Source organism: Mobula birostris, chromosome 11, assembly GCF_030028105.1.
Source record: "Mobula birostris isolate sMobBir1 chromosome 11, sMobBir1.hap1, whole genome shotgun sequence".
NCBI classification, from domain to species: Eukaryota; Metazoa; Chordata; class Chondrichthyes; order Myliobatiformes; family Myliobatidae; genus Mobula; species Mobula birostris.
The window spans coordinates 82,122,152-82,140,473 of NC_092380.1; the positions used below are offsets into that span (position 1 = coordinate 82,122,152).

The following is an 18,322-nucleotide window of genomic DNA, read 5'->3' on the forward strand; positions in this document are numbered from 1 at the left end:
CCGCTGATTCAACCACTCGACCGGTGTGATCCTCATTCAAGGCGTGCGTGGTTTTTTTTTTACCGTGAACTATCTCTCAGATGCTGCAAGCAACAGACAATTTTGAAAATCCCGGGAGTTTACCAACGGTGAGGGAATGGTGGAAGTTGGAACAGTTGGCATAAATGGCGATGGACATGGACCCACGTTTAGAATGGAATCAGCATTTCAGTCATTCCCTGCTGTCAACCCTTCTTCCCTACAAGGAAATTTAAAACAAAATGCTGCCAAGCAAACAACCCTCATCACTTTATTCAAATCGGTAACACCTTCTGCTGCCGGCAGTTCTAAGAGTTCTGTGAGTCTTCCTTCGCCCCTTGCTGTGCTTGATATGATCCTGACGACCACAACCATCCACCTTATCTATGTAAAGCTGCCCGATACCACAACAACCACTTATCTCCCAGAGCGAACACACCTGCCACTGTTGGTGAGTACTGTACACCCTCGGATGTTAACTTTCTATGATTTATTACATTGAATATTACCTTAAATTGATGAAATATAATACAAATGTTGTAGTACTGCTTCTGTGTCATATTGGTATGAAAATGTGAATAAATTACAGATAAAACATATTTAGGAAGCCCTCTGGAACGCATCCCTATTTTCTCCATTTAAATAATTATTCACATTATGCGTCAACTTCGAGGAACGTATCCCCCGCATATAACGAGGATAGGGTGTATTCCTTTCTCTAGTCATGTTGTTGCATTTGACAGTGATTTGAGAATTGTGTTTTAATTAGATGTGAATAATTGAGCAGAGCCAATTCAGTTTCTTTGTTGGCTTATTGTGTTGTAAGCACTACTTCATAATTTTGATTAAAAACAAGGATGGTTTAAGTGTTCAGGGTGTCATTTACACTTCTTGAATTATTCCAGGTGGATCTTTTTAGACATATTTTCAATGGCTTAACATCAACTTTGGATTTGTTGGTTGCGCTGCATCTAAGTTAGGTTTATGATTTCAAATCCCTTGACAAATGATCTTGTACGGTAGAGACAAAGGGAGTGCAGGAGGCCAGATGAGTTAAAGTAAGGTCATAGATGCTGTCTTAGATCAGAGATCACCATCAGATGATACTGTTTTGAAGGAGGCAAGGAAATTCTACATTCCTACCGTTTTCACTCAAGTATTTTGGTTTTTGAGGTCCTGAATTGCAAAAAATGGCTGCTGCATTTTATTTAATATTTTATTTTCTTTCATAAAGACAAAGAATTAACCTTTATTTTATAGAACCTGAAGCAGTGGAAGAATATGTGGAGCAAACTGACGTGGAGGCAAGAGAGGTAAGGAGTATCATGTTTTTTTTTGACACTGATCAACAGAAAAAGACTTTTGTGTCAAAGTGAAAACAGATCTCTAAAAAGTGCTAAATTGATTACAAATATAAAACACAAAATAATTGATTTGTGTCCCCCCCCTCCCCCTCCCGTAATATGACACACCAAATCATAACTGGTACAGCCAATTGGTTTTTAGATGTCACATAATTACTTAAAATGGAGAGCACTGTGTGCAATCAAGGTGTTTCAGTGGATTTATTAAAAATACACCTGTATATGGAAGGTCCAACTCTTGGTGAGTGAATATCCTGCCAAAAACTACACCACGAAGACAAAAGAACTATCCAAACAATTCTGCGAAAAGGTTATTGAAGAGCACATGTGAGGAGATGGATCCAATAAATATTCCTTCGAATACAGTTAAGTCGATTGTCAAGACATGGAAAGTATATAGCACAGCTGTAAATCTACCTATTCTCAAAACTGAGTGACCGTGCGAGAGGGGAACTAGTGAGGGGGGTCACCGAGAGACTTGTGACAACTCTGGAGGAATTGCAAGCTTCAGTGGTTGAGATGAGAGAGACTACGCATACAGCAACCGTTGCCCTGGTGCTTCACCGGTTGCCACTTTCTGGGAGAGTAGCAAAGAGAGAGTCACTTTTTGGGGGGGGGGGGGGGAGACACACAAATCTCAACCAGAGTTTGCCAGAAGACGTGGGAGACTCTGAAGTCAGCTTGAAGAAAGTTCTATGGTCTGAAACCAAATCTGAGCTTTTTGGCCATCAGACTAAACGCTATTATTTGTGAGCCAAGCACCATACGTAATCAAAAACACACCATTCCTACCATGAAGCATGGAAGTGGGGGCATCATACTGTCAGGATGTTTCATTGCAGCAGGCACTGGAAGGCTTGTGAAGGTAGGGGGTAAAATGAGTGTAGAAAATACAGGGAAATCTTGGAGGAAAAGCTGATGCAGTCTGCTAGAGAACTGCGACTTAGGAGAAGATTTGTTTTCCAGCAGGACAATGACCCCAAACATATCTGCACAAACTCAAGACTGCAATTGCTGCCAAAAGTGCATCTACTAAATGCAGACTTGAAGGGGGTAAGTAATTATGCAATCAATTATTTTGTTTTTGATAATTGTAATAAATTTAGACCGATTTTTAGAAATTTGTTTTCACTTTTTCACGTTTTTCTGTAGATCATTGTCAAAAAAACCAAATTAACTCTGATTCACTGTTGTAAAAAAATAAAAACTTCCAAGGGGAATGAATACGTTTTGTAGGCACTGTAGATAGTGATATAAATAAGAAAGATTATTTGTTAGTTTCTAATTGTGCGAATGGTGTTTCAGCTATGATGACCTTATTTGGAAGTCTTGCATTTGTCTATGATGTACATTTAAAGTTATTTCAAGGGTGTTGCTGAAAGTTAAACCAAATACAAATACACATGAATAAATTGCCCTTTGGGAGGGGAGGGCGAGAGAAAATGTTACTTTGAAATTACCACAAGTATATGTGGAAAATTGCTACTGAGTTTCAGTCAATATTCAACCTGTACGTATTAGGTTTCACTTAATCTTTCAGTAATGTGAGCTAGTGTTTATATCGATAATCCTTCTACCTCATAAATTTAATGCAAAGAAACTAACGTATGCCTGCAAGCTCATTGGTTCACAAATATTTGAGCTTCCTTGAAGTCACTAGTTAAGCAGAGGTTCCACTCCAGATTCTGATTACACTCAGCCATGAGATCAGCATTATTGCAGAATCAACCAAGAAGAATCTCACATTTTTCAGAGCCTTTGAACCACAGCAAAGATATTTGAAATGCCTCTAAAAGAGCAAAAAAATTGTGTGTGGGTGTATTTCTCTGCATGTGAGTGTTCTTTGCACCTGGCAAGCCAGCCACAAAACCAAGAAGAATCATAAACTAGAACCTTTTTCTTGTGCCAACATGTTCTTAGTCTACAAAGGTTATGGGGAGAAGGCAGGAGAATGGGGATAATAAGTCTACCATAATCAATTGAAGTGGACACTGAAGTGGGAACCTTGGGTGACTTTTATGTTGAGCATATGGATTGTGTGACTAAATGCTAATATATGTTGGTAGGAAATATTTCCATTTTTTAAAAAAAGGACTTGTTTTTGTTGAAATTTAGTTGGCTGGGTTTTTCATATATTCCACACTCTGAAGTTTTTATTTCCTGTAGTTGTTTTGAAAGAAATTCATAAAATAAGACATGAAAACCAGACCTGGCCCACTGCATCTACTAGTTATTGGGTACCTATCTATTGATCCCATTTCCTAGTCCTTGATCATGCATGCACACTTCAAGTGCTCATCTAAATTGCACTGGAATGTTATGGGACTATCTCCCTACATGCAGTTGGGGTCATCTACTGCATCTGCTGGAGGAACAACACCTCATATTCTATTTGAGTAGTCTCTAATGAAATGGCATGCATATCAGTTTCTCTAATTCCTAGTAATTCTTCCACCTCTCCCTTCCTTCATCTTAAATTCTCCACTGTGGTTCCCCTCTTACCTCTACTCTTCACCTGACTATCACCTCCCCCGGTGATCCTCCTTCTTCACTTTATCCTATGATCCATTCTCCTCTCTTATCAGATTCCTTTATCACCTATCACCTCCCAGCTTCTTGCTTCATTCCCCTCCCCCACCCACCTGGCTTCACTGACTAGCTTGTCCTCCTCTCTCTCTACTTACCTTGTTCTGGCTTCTTCCCTCTTCCTTTCCATCAGCTGTTTATTCATTTCCAGAGATGCTGCCTGATCTGCTGAGTTCCTCCTTTGACTGGATGCTTAAGTTATACTGCATTGTCACAGAAAATCTCTTCCTTGTTTCCCCAAAAGAATTGTCATTTAATGATAAACGCAGAGCAGTTAGCTGATAAAACCCCATAGATTCATTTAAATTCTGCAGGTAGATGAATATTTCATCTTTGAACTGCTTTACTTCATTGCTGTATTTGGTAGCAAAATTACCTTTATCATTTTGCACTTGGAATTCTCTTTTACAGCTTGGTGATGATCTATTAATATTTTCCTTGTGTTTCAGTTTGTAAACAGACAGTTCATTGCAGAGACACAATTCAGCAGTAGCCAAAAAGAGCAAGCTGATGATTGGAATACAGAAACTGTTGAGGTAACTTTTTTTGTGCCATATTGCTTGGAATATGTTCACAGTCATTGAAAAACAATGACTCGGTACATGGCTTTGTAAAATGTTTGGCTCTTCCATCCCCCGCACCCTCTAAGTCTCCCAAGTTTGCTGATTCTTGGGGCTGGGTACATTTCCACAGTAGTTTAATCTTTCTGGCATCGTGAGTGTGCATTCTTCTATATGGATAGCTCTCTGGCTATCCATCCCATAGGATGATGATGGTTCCTTTCAGTCAGTTAGTGAGGTTTGATATGTGCGTCCTAGAGTGGCTGTACAGGGCGATCCTTGACAGGCACTGCTTGTCACATACTTGGCAGATGAGGCCTGGAGGGGCAGCAGGGCCAGAAGCTCTGCTGTGGCACTTCCTGTGCCTTTCCTCTGTTGCCTCGTTGAGCTTGTTCTCAGCAGTGTCTGCACCTTTTCTGATGGCGTCCCTCCACTGTGAGCAATCTTGAGCCGGATCCTCCCATGTTGATGGGGCAATGTAGCTTTCTTGAGGCTCCTGTGCAGAACATCCTTGTACTGTAGTCGCTGGCCTCCTTATTTTCAGATACCACTGGACAGTTGGCAGTACAAGATGTCCTTGGGCAGTCTTCCGTCAGGCATTCTGACAACGTGTCCTGCCCAGTGCAGTTGGGCTGACATCACCAAGGTTGAAACTGCTGGCATTCCGGCTCGATAGAGGACCTCGGTATTGGAGACCTTGTCTCACCAGGTGATCTTAATTAGAGAACGTAGGTGACGCTGCTGCAGTTGGTCAAGCTGGCATAAGTGTCTCTGATATAGGCACCATGTCTCACATCCGTTTCACAAGGTTGATATGACAACGGCCCTGTATACCTTGCACTTGGTGGCCACCCTGATGTTCTGTAACCAAACTCGATCTTTCAGCTGACCAAAGGCAAAGCAGACTTTTCTGGTTCTTGCCTCAATCTCTACATCCAGAGATGCTGAGGATGTTATTATGCTGCCCAGGTAGCAAAACTTGTTGACATCGTTGAGACGAGTGTCATCAATGTGGACAGTTGGTTCTTCGTAGCTTGAGCCAGGAGCCGGTTGGTACAAAACTTCCGTCTTTTTCAGGCTGATTGTCAGTCCGAAGCTTCTGGCTGCATTGGCAAAGCGACTGGCGATCTGTAAGTCTTTGAGAGAGTGGGCAACCAGTGCACAGTCATCAGCAAACAGTAGCTCATGCGCCACAATGTTCCTGGCTTTTGTTTTTGCTCTCAATCTTGCGAGGTTGAGGAGCCTGCCATCAGCCCTCGTTTGTAGGAAGACCCCTAACTTCAGGTCTGATGTGACATTCTGAAGAACAGCAGCGAAGAATAGTCCAAACAGAGTAGGAACCAGGGCACAACCCTGTTCTAGGTTGTTGCTGATGGAAAATGGGTCTGACAACTCACCACACGTGTTGATGCAGCTTTCCATGCCTCCTTGGAACTGATGGTGGTTAGGCGGGGGGGCGGGGGGGACCAATTTTTGGTAGGAGCTTCTACAGGCCATCTCTACCAACAGTGTCAGACGTTTTGGTTAGATCAACAAATGTGACATAGAGACTTCTCTGCTGCTCAACACGTTTCTCTTGGAGCTGCCTCACTGAAAAGATCATGTCCACTGTACTATGGCCTGTTCGAAAACCACGCTGGCTTTCTGGAAGGATGTTGTCACTAATGTTGGACACCAAGCGTCTAAGGATGATCTTCGTGAGGCATTTTCCCGCAACTGACAGAAGAGAGATGCCACGGTAATTGTTGCAGTCTCTCTTGTCTCCCTTGTTGTAGATGGTCATGATTGATGTGTCTTTGAAGTCTTGTGGTAGTTCTGCAGCTCCCCCCAACTTTGTGAACAGCTGGTGCAGGCATGATGTCAGTGTATGACCACCATACTGGTAGATCTCGGCTACGATATTGTCAGGCCCTGGTGCTTTGTTGGGTTTTAGCTGTTTGATGGCTTTGACTTAGTGAAGAGTAAGGGGAGCATCTAGCTCAAACACTATGGGTCAAGAGTGTACTCTGCCCAGTGCTTCATCGGTGATGGTTCCTGGTCTGTTCAGCAGCTCGTGGAAGTGTTCTGCCATCTTTTCATGTGCTCTGTCTTCTCAGTGAAGATGGATGTACTGTCCTTGCCCAGAAGTTGTGAGGTGCCTTGTTTTGATGGACCAAACACAACCTTGATTGCTTCATAGAATCATCTTTGAGTCATTACAGTCAGCGAAGGCTTGTAACTCCTTGGCCTATATTAATATATACAATTGTCAGATTGATTATAGAGTGTAATATTCTTTATAGTAAACTTTCTTACAGTAAGTGTCACTGAATAGCAAGCAGCTGGCATTGGCCCTATTTTCTCACTCACACTAGAATTATGAAGTTAGTTCTGGTGCTGTGGTTAATGCTATTAATTTAGATCATATAATAGCACTGTATGGGATTAATTCTCACACTCTGCAGTTCCATAGTATACCAGTATTGCAAGAGGTTACTTTCCACAAGGTTGTTGGACAGTATACAAGAACATACTTCAATAGAACAAGCCACTTAATTTTTCAGCTTTCTTTTGAGCAAATACAGCTTTGTGCTCATGTGCCCTTAGTGTAATGCATTTGTGGCTAATTATGTGAAATTAATAAAAATTTGTTCAAAGTTGATGGCTAACTCAATGTGGTGAAGACGTTTGACAACTTTCCATATATTTTTGGTCGGATAAGAAAGGAAATACTTTTCGAGGCACTATTACAGCTCGGTGCGTTGAGGTTTGGAGTTCAATCCTGGCATCCTCTGCAAGAAGTTTGTATGTCCTCCCCATGTACGGGTGATTTTCCGGGTGCTCTGGTTTCCTCCCACAGTCCAAAGACATACTGGTTATTTGGTTATTGTAAATTGCTCCATGATTAGGCTAGAATTAAATTGGTGGGTTGCTAGCTGCACTGCTCAAAATGCTGGAAGGGCCTGTTAGGCAATGTATGTCTAAATAAGAAAAAAAATAATTGCTGTGTGTCAGGGTCAGCAATTATGTAGAAAATCTAAAACAGAATGGTGTAAGTACTGCATTAATTGCCACCTTCTCTTTGGTAGGTTGTAAATTCACTGCAGCAGCAACCACAGCAACAGGTGCAGCCACCGGCTGTACCTGAAAATCATGCAGTGAACACTGTTGCTCCCTCAGATCCCTTGGTCAGAAGGCAGAGGGTGCAAGATCTTATGGCACAAATGCAAGGAACCTTCAACTTTATTCAAGTAGGTATTCAGATCTATTTCAAGGGCTAAAATTCACTGAGCATAAATGTTTTAATTTGATAACTTTTAAATTCAGGTTTGTTTTGAAAGCAGTTGACTGCTGGTTTGCATCTTTGTTGATCACAGTTGGGTGACAAAATTTGGCTTTCCGTCCCATTTGACTTTTAGGCAATAGAGTTTGAAACAAAACCCTGTCAACGGCAAGATAAAATACTTTTCTTTCAATTTCAATCCATTTAGTCTCCATCCTTTCCCTTTATCCATAATCTAGTTGCTTTTTCTTGCAGATATTTACTCATATCATTTTATAATAGTTACAATTTGCTATTGCAGATCAAAGCTGGGTGAGTAATTTGTTACTTCACCACTTAGCTTGAATCTGGCCTTCTGTTAATAAGTATTCAGCTACTGGAAATGTTTCAGTGACCGTCATGAAATTTGTTGTTTTGCGGCAGCAGTACAATGCAATACATAAATTATAATAACTTGTACATGAAATAATAAATAAGTGCAAAAATTGAGATTGTGTTCATGGTCTGATCAGAAAACTGATGGAGGAGAAGGTGATGTTCCAAAAATGGTGTGTTTGTCTTCAGGTTCCTGTGCTACCTCCCTGACAGCAATGAGAAGAGACATGTGAATGCCACTTCTTGAGGTTCAAACTTTTGCAGCTTTCCAGTCCTGTACAATGGCGCCTTCATACCAGACAGTAGTGCAAGCAGTCAGAATGCTCTCCATGGTACATCTATAGAAATTTGCTCTGAAGCATCTGGACTGGTTCTCAATAACATTCTGGGGTCAATCTAATCTGGCCCTGGAGATTTTTCCACCTTTACAGTATGTGTTCCAAGACATCTAGCATCTCAGGCTTAATACTGACTTTTTCCAGACTGTCCAAATATCTCTCGCTGACGACAAGATTTCATTTATTTCTTTGTCTCCATCCTGTGATGGTTTATTAGTGGTCAGATAGTTGAATTACCGATAATACTTAAGAGATTAAATAGCAATTTCAGTGTAATGGAGGAAGGATGGGAGCTATTAAGCTTTCATGTAATATGAATTTTCCAATCCTACATGTACATTCACATTGGAGAACTGGAAGCATATAATTACAAGCTTTATTTAATGTATATTCTTTTCCTCACAATTTGTACAGATTCTGTGGTAGAAACTAACAAGTTAATTGGAAGTTTACGTTCCACAGTGATGTGGAGAACAGTTCAGAACAGAGGTCGATGAAGGACTAAATAAACTCCTTCTCTGAGCTGGGTGTGTTAAAGAATAAACACACATACCTTTTAAGATTAACATGATTAGGAGTAGGAGAGGGCCGTTCGGCCACTCAAGCCTACTGTATGATTATTACTGATCTGATTTCTGAAGGAAAAGGGTGTTCAAATAATTGTATGTGTCCTCCCAGCAGGTATAGAATATATATCCATCTGACTTGGTCAATTCTCTACTTAAAAGTATTTCTACCATTAAATTAGAAACGTTGATGTGTGAAATAAAAACAAAATGGTGAATGTTTTCAACATCTCTCCTTGATAACTTTTCACCAGAGCTAATGTATTATGCAGCAGAGTCTCTACTGATACACATGTACTGTATAGTTTCTGATGAAAGCTTCCTGTTCACCTTGAATTTGATATTAAATGTACAGTGGAAAAATGCTTCTTTTTTCTCTCAAAGGAATCCATGCTTGAGTTTGAGAGTCAAGCAATAGACCCTGCAATTGTTTCAGTGCAGCCCATGAATACGGCACAATCCATGGAGATGCAACAGATGGTTTGCACACAAGGTAAGATTTTGAACCATAAATTCCAGATTATTACGTCTTTACAGTAAGCTAAATCTGTGAATGGTTCTATAATTAACTGTATAAACTTTGTAACAAATTGTTTTGTTTTGAGTTCTGTTTGTATGATTGGTTTCTATATTAAATGGTATATTGTTGCAAGCAAAGGCTCAAGTTACTAGGTTAATTGATTCTGGGTAAAATGTAACTTTTATTTTAGATCAAATTCTGAGACTAACAATTGCAGGAAAATGTTTCTGGTTTTTATGCTGTTGTGATTGGTTGTCATTCTGTCCTTTCCACAGTGCACAGTGAATCCAGGCATGGACAGCCCAATGCAGTTTCTGTTCAGTCAGAAGCCACACAGGTACTGTAACCTTCACAGGCCAGCTGTTGAATTTGCAGTGTTACACATTGTGTAAGGAAAATTTTTATTATCCAAATTTTACATGATGAGGCAGAGGCAATGGCGTTTGTTGTTGTTGACATGGAGTTAAGGATATTTGGATTTGCCATTTTGACTTGGTTCATCTGGAGACATTTTAGTTTCTTTGCTGTAATGTATCTTGTGAAATGCAGAACTTTTTCCTTGTGCGTGTTGCATTTATAAAAATATTTTTGATCAATCTTCTCACCTTTCTTACATTTTGTTTACTGCCCTTAAGAAAATCCATTGTTTACCTTCTTTTAATCTTTGTAACTTCTTGATTTACTGATGTTAATGTCCCTAATAAATTGGAAATAAACTCATCAGCTACTAACCTGGACATATTTTGCTAGGATCTTTATATGAAGAAAAGCATTTATTTAATTTTCTAGCAAACTGGAGTTTTAACAATGCAGTCAAGTGTGACATTAGTGCATGTTGCACTATTCCCATTTCACCAGTAGTGAATAGGCAACCTGTATCCATTGTAGTAGAATGAATAATGCTGGTACTGTGCATTCTGGAGCATCGAGTACAAATTCTTCTGTGTCATGGTCTTTAGGCAGGGTAGCTTGCTTCCAAGCTGGAAGATGCTTTCATGCAAATTCTCAAAGTATTGTGGCCATTGTGTAAATTACCATATGGGTGTGCCTTTGGGGAAAGAGAGGTCGAAGACGTTTGGACATCATTTGTTGCATAAGTCAGTGCACACGTAGCATAACTGTTGACTTTTTGGAAGTATTAGCAGGCACAATAGAACCACAAAAGTGCACAGACTAAACATTGGACATTAAAGGTTGGGATGGGCTACAAGAGAGGGTGAATGTAGAAATGATATCTCACCTATTGCAACCAGATACAGGTTTCCTTTTCCTATATGCTGAAATAGTTTGACCTTGGTAGTATCCTGTGATTTCATAAGTCACCTAAAAATCTAGGTTTTGGGTGGGGGGGTTGGGAGTGATGTTGCCAGCATTTATTGCAAATGTTCAAACCTCGTGATGTTTCCAGTGTCCAAATACTGTGTTCCATGCTCTACATTAGAAAGTAAAACTCAGAGTAGGCGCATGATTGTTTTTGTCTCATTGACTTCCATTGTGGAGATCTTAACTCCTTGGTAGATTAAGCATATTATACAATACTACTTACAAATGATAGACTATTTTTGTAAAAATATTAATGGAAATTTCAATATTGACATCCATTATATGACATTAATATGTATTTGGGAAGGAGGATTTTAACTATTGATAATTGCATTTACTTAACCCTGTCCAGCTAGGTCTTTGTTTTTCCAAGTCTTTGTGGTGTAATCCATAAATGCTTAAGCTTTTCTCCTGTTTGTTTTCTTTTAATTACTAAGGTACCTTTAGTGTCATCTACAACTGAACCATATGCACCATCTCAGCCTATGTACCAGCCTTCCCATATGACAGAGCAAAGAACCCAAAAAGATTCCATTGAATCTATTCAGGTAACTGCAACGCGAGTGCATAAGATTGGTACAGTAAACTAGGTACACTTATACTTTCACCTATTTTCCAAAGTTATTCACCTTTTCTAAGTAAATATGTTATAGAGCAACATTGGGGGCTATCTTGCACTAACCACATAGTGGGCATATTGACATTTCCAGCGTTCTCAAGTCTGAGGTTCTATTTTGTATTGGCCTTGTAAATTTTCATGATTGTATATATTAGACTTTTGAATGTTGGCTTTTTTAAATCCAAGTATCAGTCAGTAATTGGCAGCATCTCTAGGAAGAGGTGCAGTCGACGTTTCAGGCCGAGACCCTTCGAAGGGTCTCGGCCTGAAACATCGACTGCACCTCTTCCTAGAGATGCTGCCTGGCCTGCTGCGTTCACCAGCAACTTTGATGTGTGTTGCTTGAATTTCCAGCATCTGCAGAATTCCTGTTGTTATCAGTCAGTAATTTTCAGCTTAGATATATTGTGCCAGCCCAACAGGTTTAAAATCATAATTACTCAAGAGATTTGAGTCATCATATTTAGAATAATGCAAATAAAGAGAAAACAGTAAATAGTTATTTCTGCATTCTTTTCAAAACTTAAGAAATTATGATTGGATTTTACAGTCAGGCTTTTGTGGACCTGTCCTATTCTAGGATTGATTAGCACTGCAAAATTCTTATTGGCTATGACACTGTCTCAGTTACTTATGTCACATTGCAGTAAGGTTGAAGATGCTGTTTTGAAGTTGCTAACAGTTATTAGTGGTTTGGTAACTTTCTTTGGTCTTCCAACTTCTGTACATCTTAGACTACTATGTCACTGACTTCTGAACAGACTCCAGTATCAACAGCACTTCCTGTTGCTTCCCAGTCACAAGCTTTCAAGGCTCCTCCTACTAAACCTCTTCACAGCAGTGGCATAAATGTGAATGCTGCTCCATTCCAATCAATGCAAACGGTAAGATTGGCTCTGTATTCAACTTATAAATATATGAAACTTTTGACCAAAAGTAGATCATTTATGAACATTGGTATGGTTTTCATTACTTATCATCCTTTTTCACTTTGAAACTGTCCATCCGGACAGAATATTACATAAACAGAATCTGCCCTGAAGAAGGGTCTTGGTCCGACATGTGGACTGTTTGTTCATTTCAGTGAATGCTGCCTGACCTGCTGAGTTCCTCCAGGATTCTGTGTGTTGATTTGGATTTCCAGCATCTGCAGAATTTCTCGTTTGTAATCAAAATATGAAAGTGGAAATACATTGTAGTTAATATTACTTTGTTACAATAAATTTCTGCTGAATTAAAATTAATTTTTAGCCAAATCCAGGGGTTCAAGTGTTATGAATGTAAAGGAGGAAGAGAATAGAAATAAAACAATGAATCTAAAAGTGAAGTTATGGCTAAGTGTGGGGATTGTGGAATTTACTTCATGGGATTGATATTAGAGGAAGTAAGGCAGGCCTGTCTCTAGGTCTAAATGTTTTTCTATTGTGATAGAATAAATGGTTTTGAGGAAATTGTAGGTTTTTCTCTCAAATTTGTACAGCTTTTTATTTAGCGTGTGCCTTGGTCAGATCCAGTCATGGGCACTTAATTCATTTTTGAACCCAGAAAGTATACTTGGGCAATGGAAGAGAAAATAAGAAAGAATGATGTGCAGGAATGTCCAATGTGAATGAGAGAGGAAGAGAGAAATGAAATGAACAGTTAGTAAAGGTTTAAGTTTGCAGTGGTTTGATGCAGATGGTACAAGTTGTCATTGTAATTGTCATCTCAGTACAATAGCTGTCACTAAAGAGGTAGTGCTAAGCAAACTTGTGATACCGAAAGAAATGGCAGAAGTTGTAGTAGAGGCTTTGGTGATAATTTACCAAAATTCTCTGAACTCTGGGCAGGTCCCAATGGACCGGAAGACAGTGAATGTCACGCCACTGTTCAAAAAAAAAAAGAATGTAGGCAAAAGGCAAGGTAACTATAGGCCAGTTAACTAACATCTATAGTTGAGAAAATGCTTGAAACTATCATTAAAGAAGAAATAGTGAGGCACCTGGAAAGAAATGGATCCATCTGACAGGCACAGCATGAATTCAGTAAAGGCAGGTCCTATTTGATAAGCTTACTGGAATTCTGGGAGGATATACAGAGTGCAGTGAATAGAGGGGAACAGATTGAAGTTATTTGCTTGGATTTCCAGAAGGCATTCGGCAGAGTGCTGCATAGAAGATGCCCATAAGATAGGGATGCATAGAGTTGGGGTGTTGTATTAGCATGGATAGAGGATTGGTTAACTAATAAAAAGCAGACAGTTGGGATACATGGGTGTTACTCTGGTTGGCAGTCAGTGGTGAGCAGTGTGCCGCAGGAGTCAGTGTTGGGCCCTCAACTGTTCACAATAGACATTAATGACCTGGAAGAGGGAACTGAGTGCAGTGTATCTAAGTTTGATGATGCTAAATTGAGTGGAAAAACAAATTGTGCAGAAGATGCAGAGAGTCCATGGAGAGATATAGATAGGTTAAGTGAATGTGCAATGATCTGGCAAATGGAGGACGATGTTGATAAATGTGAGGTCATCCACTTTGGAAGGAAAAATGAAAGCAGATTATTATTTAAATGGTTAAAAAATTGCAGCATGCTGCTGTGCAGAGGGACCTGGGAGTGCTTGTGCATGAATCAGGTGCAGCAGGCTATCAAGAAGGCAAATGGAATGTTGGCCTTCATTGCTCGAGGGATTGTATTTAAGAGCGGGTTATGCCGCACCTGGAGTAGTGCACGCAGTTCTGGTCTCCTTACTTAAGGAAGTATATACTGGCTTTGGAGGCGGTGCAGAGAAGATTCACCAGGTTGATTCCAGAGATGAGGGGGTTAGACTGTGAGGAAGGAGGTGAGTTGCCTGGGGCTGTACTGACGGGACTTCAGAAGAGTGAGAGGAAATTTTATTGAAACATAAAATTATGAAAGGAATAGATAAGATAGAAGCAGGAAAGTTGTTTCCACTGGTAGGTGAGGCTAGAACTAGGGGACATAGCCTCAAGATTCAGGGGAGTAGATTTAGGACAGAGATGAGGAGGAACTGCTTTTCCTAGAGAGTGGTGAATCTGTGGAATACTCTGCCCAATGAAGTAGTGGAGGCTACCTCAGTAAATATATTTTACGACAAGGTTGAATAGATTTTTGAATAATAGGGGAATTAAAGGTTATGGAGAAAAGGCAGTGAGGTGGAGATGAGTCCATGGTCAGATCAGCCATGATCTCATTGAGTGGCGGAGCAGGTTCGATGAGTCAGATGGCCTACTCCTGCTCCTATTTCTTATGAGACGCTGAGATGGTGCTGGTGGAGGAAGAATCATTATAAGTGACTGTTAGTGAAGGAAACAGTGGAATTGATAGGGAATGGAAATTAGCAGTTTGAAATAACTCAAATGTCATACATAGATATATTGGAAAGCTAGGCAACTGGAATGCTGCACTGTTTGTTGCCTCCTGGGTGCCAGGGTCCGGGATGTCTCTGATTGGATGCACAACATCCTGTTACAAGAGGGAAAGCAACCAGAAGTCGTGATACATGTTGGTACCAACGACATAGGCAGGAAGAGGGATGAGGTCCTGAAGTGTGAGTTTCGGGAACCAGGCAGAAGGCCAAAGAACAGGACCTCAAGGGTGGCGTTCTCAGGATTGCTGCCAGTGCTACGTGATAGTGATGGTAAGAATTGGAGGAGATGGCAGTTAAATGCATGGCTGAGGAGTTGGTGCAGGGGGCAGGGTTTTAGATTTTTGGATCTTTGGGATCTCTTCTGGGGAAGGTGGGACCTGTACAGATTGAATGGGTTGCACCTGAACTCAAGGGGGAGCAATATCCTTGAAGGTAGGTTTGCTAGCGTGGTTCGGGAAGGTTTAAACTAATTTGCAAGGGGGCTGGGACCCAGAGTGATAGAGCAGTGAAAGAAGTGCATGGAGTAAAGCCAGATCTAACATACAGAGAGGCTTTGAGGAAAGAGAAGCAGAATAAAGGGTGTAAAGGTAGTAAGGTAGAAGGGCTAAAGTGCGTGTACTTCAGTGCAAGAAGCATCAGGAACAAAGGTGATGAACTGAAATCTTGGATACATACATGGAATTATGATGTACTGGCCATTACAGAGACTTGGCTGGTACCAGGGCAGGAATGGATTCTCAATATTCCTGGATTTCAGTGCTTTAAGAGGGATGGGGAGGAGGGGTGGCATTACTGGTCAGGGATACTATTGCAGCTACAGAAAGGGTGGGTAATGTAGCAGGATCCTCTCTTGGGTCAGTATGGATGGAAGTCAGGAACAGGAAGGGAGCAGTTACTTTATTGGGAGTATTCTATAGGCCCCCTGGTAGCAGCAGAGATACCGAGGAGCAGATTGGGAGGCAGATTTTGGAAAGGTGCAAAAATAACAGGGTTGTATTGATTGGCACCTGATTAGTTCCAATGATTTAGATGGGGCAGAGTTTGTTAAGTGTGTCCAGGATGGATTCCTGTCACAGTATGTTGACAGGCCAACTAGGGGGAATGCCATACTAGATCTAGTATTAGGTAATGAATCGGGTCAGGTCACAGATCTCAGTGGGTGAGCATCTGGGGGACAGTGACCACTGCTCCCTGGCCCTTAGCTTTATCATGGAAAAGGATAGAATCAGAGGGGACAGGAAAATTTTTAATTGGGGAAGGGCAAATTATGAGGCTATAAGGCTAGAACTTGCAGGTGTGAATTAGCCACATTGATCCTTAGGATGACCTATTCGAGTCAGGTTGTCATACATTTGGCCCAATGTCCATGCTGACTGTGTTGCCCAGTGAGCTGGTGCCATCTGCCCACTTTTGGTCCATAGCCCCATAAAACTCTTCAATCTATGTACTTATCCACTGTAGATTCTTTTAAATGTTGCTTATTTCTTGCAGCGCATTCCAAATATGCACCACCCTCTGTGTGAAGAAAATATTTCTTATGTCCCTTTTAAGTCCATCGGCTCGGATCTTAAACCTTTGCACTCTTGTTCTTCACACACCCTCTCTGGGGAAAATCCCTAATCTGAAAGTGGAAGAGGACCGGAGTGATGGGGCTGAGGATAGGGCAGTTGATATACAAGTTGATGCATTGTGTAGTGGGACTGTGAGGAAGAACAGACAGGTGATGGGGCAGAATTGCAGTCGGTGGGATGAGTTGCAGTCAACAGGGGGCAAAATCAAAAAGAGTGACCAATACAGGACTGAAGGTGTTATAGTTGAATGCACTAGATACACAGAATAAGGTAGATGATCTTGTAGCACAATTAGAGACTGGCAGGTATGGGCATCACTGAATCCTGGCTGAAAGAAGATCATAGTTGGGAGCTGAACATCCAAGAATACACAGTGTATTGAAAGAACAAGCAGGTAGGCAGAGTGGGTGCAGTGGCTCTGTTTGTAAAAATTGAAATCAAATCCTCAGAAAGAGGCGACATAGGATTGGAAGGTTTGGATTCTTGTGGGTAGAGCTAAGAGACTGCAAAGGTAAAAAGACCCTTTTGAGAGTTAGATACATTCCTCCAAACAGTAGCCAGGATATGGGATATATGTTGCAATGGGAGATAGAAAAGACAAGTAATAAGGGGACTGTTCCCATAACTATGGGGAATTTCAATATGCAGGTGGGTTGGGAAAATCTGGTTGAGCTGGTTGGTCAGTTTATGGAGAGAAGACAGATATAATGGATTTGAGTGGAATCTGGGATAAATCATGAAGAAAAGGCAGAGCGGACTTGATGGGCTGAATGGCCTAATTCTGCTCCTGTATATCTTATGGGATAATGTTTTTGCAGGGAAATGTACTATGGACATGTGGTCGATGTTTAGCAATCTCTTGCAGGATGTTAGGAATAAATTTGTTCCGGTGAGGAAGATAAAGAATGGTAGGGTGAAGGAACCATGGGTGAAAAGTGAGGTGGAAATATAGTCAGGTGGAGGAAGGCAGCATTAATGAGGTTTAGAAAGCAAGGATCAGATGGGTCTATTGAGGAATATAGGGAAGGAAGAAAGGAGCCTAAGGGGCTGAGGAGAGCAAGAAGGGGGCATGAGAAGACCTTGGCGAGTAGGGTAAAGGAAAACCCCAAGGCATTCTTCAATTATGTGAAGAACAAAAGGATGATCAGAGTGAAGGTAGGACCAATTAGGGATAAAGGTGGGAAGGTGTGTCTGGAGAATATGGAAGTGAGCGAGGTCCCCAATGAATCTCTTCAGTATTCACCAATGAGAGGGAACTTGATGACAGTGAGGACAATATGAGTGAGGTTGATGTTCTGGACCATGTTGATATTAAAGGAGAAGAGGTATTGGAGTTGTTAAAATACATTAGGACGGATAAGTTCCCCGGGCCTGACAGAATATTCCCCAGGCTGCTCCACGAGGTGAGGGAAGAGATTGCTGTGCCTCTGGCTAGGATCTTTATGTCCTCATTGTCCACAGGAATGGTACCGGAGGATTGGAGGGAGGTGAATGTGTCCCCTTGTTCAAAAAAGGTAGTAGGGCTAGTCTGGGTAATTATAGACCAGTGAGCCTTGCGTCTGTGGTGGGAAAGTTGTTGGAAAAGAGTCTTAGAGATAGGATCTATGGGCATTTAGAGAATCATGGTCTGATCAGGGACAGTCAGCATGGCTTTGTGAAGGGCATATCATGTTTAACAAGCCTGATACGGTTCTTTGAGGAGTTGACCAGGCATATAAATGAGGGTAGTGCAGTGGATGTGATCTACATGGATTTTAGTAAGGCATTTGACAAGGTTCCACTAGTAGGCTTATTCAGAAAGTCAGAAGGCATGGGATCCAGGGAAGTTTGACCAGGTGGATTCAGAATTGGCT

At 41.0% G+C, this 18,322-nt stretch overlaps 1 protein-coding gene across 3 annotated transcripts in view; it reads left to right on the forward strand.

Annotated features, from left to right (window-relative positions):
* caprin1b (cell cycle associated protein 1b) overlaps positions 1–18,322 on the forward strand; it is a 102,459-nt gene that overhangs the window by 60,440 nt on the left and 23,697 nt on the right. For all 3 annotated transcript variants that reach the window (XM_072272654.1, XM_072272653.1, XM_072272655.1), the window contains exons 7-13: positions 1,279–1,331; positions 4,418–4,504; positions 7,597–7,758; positions 9,454–9,562; positions 9,865–9,926; positions 11,350–11,460; positions 12,266–12,415. In XM_072272654.1, coding sequence (XP_072128755.1) covers positions 1,279–1,331; positions 4,418–4,504; positions 7,597–7,758; positions 9,454–9,562; positions 9,865–9,926; positions 11,350–11,460; positions 12,266–12,415 — 734 coding nt within the window. The remainder of the gene's footprint in view (positions 1–1,278; positions 1,332–4,417; positions 4,505–7,596; positions 7,759–9,453; positions 9,563–9,864; positions 9,927–11,349; positions 11,461–12,265; positions 12,416–18,322) is intronic.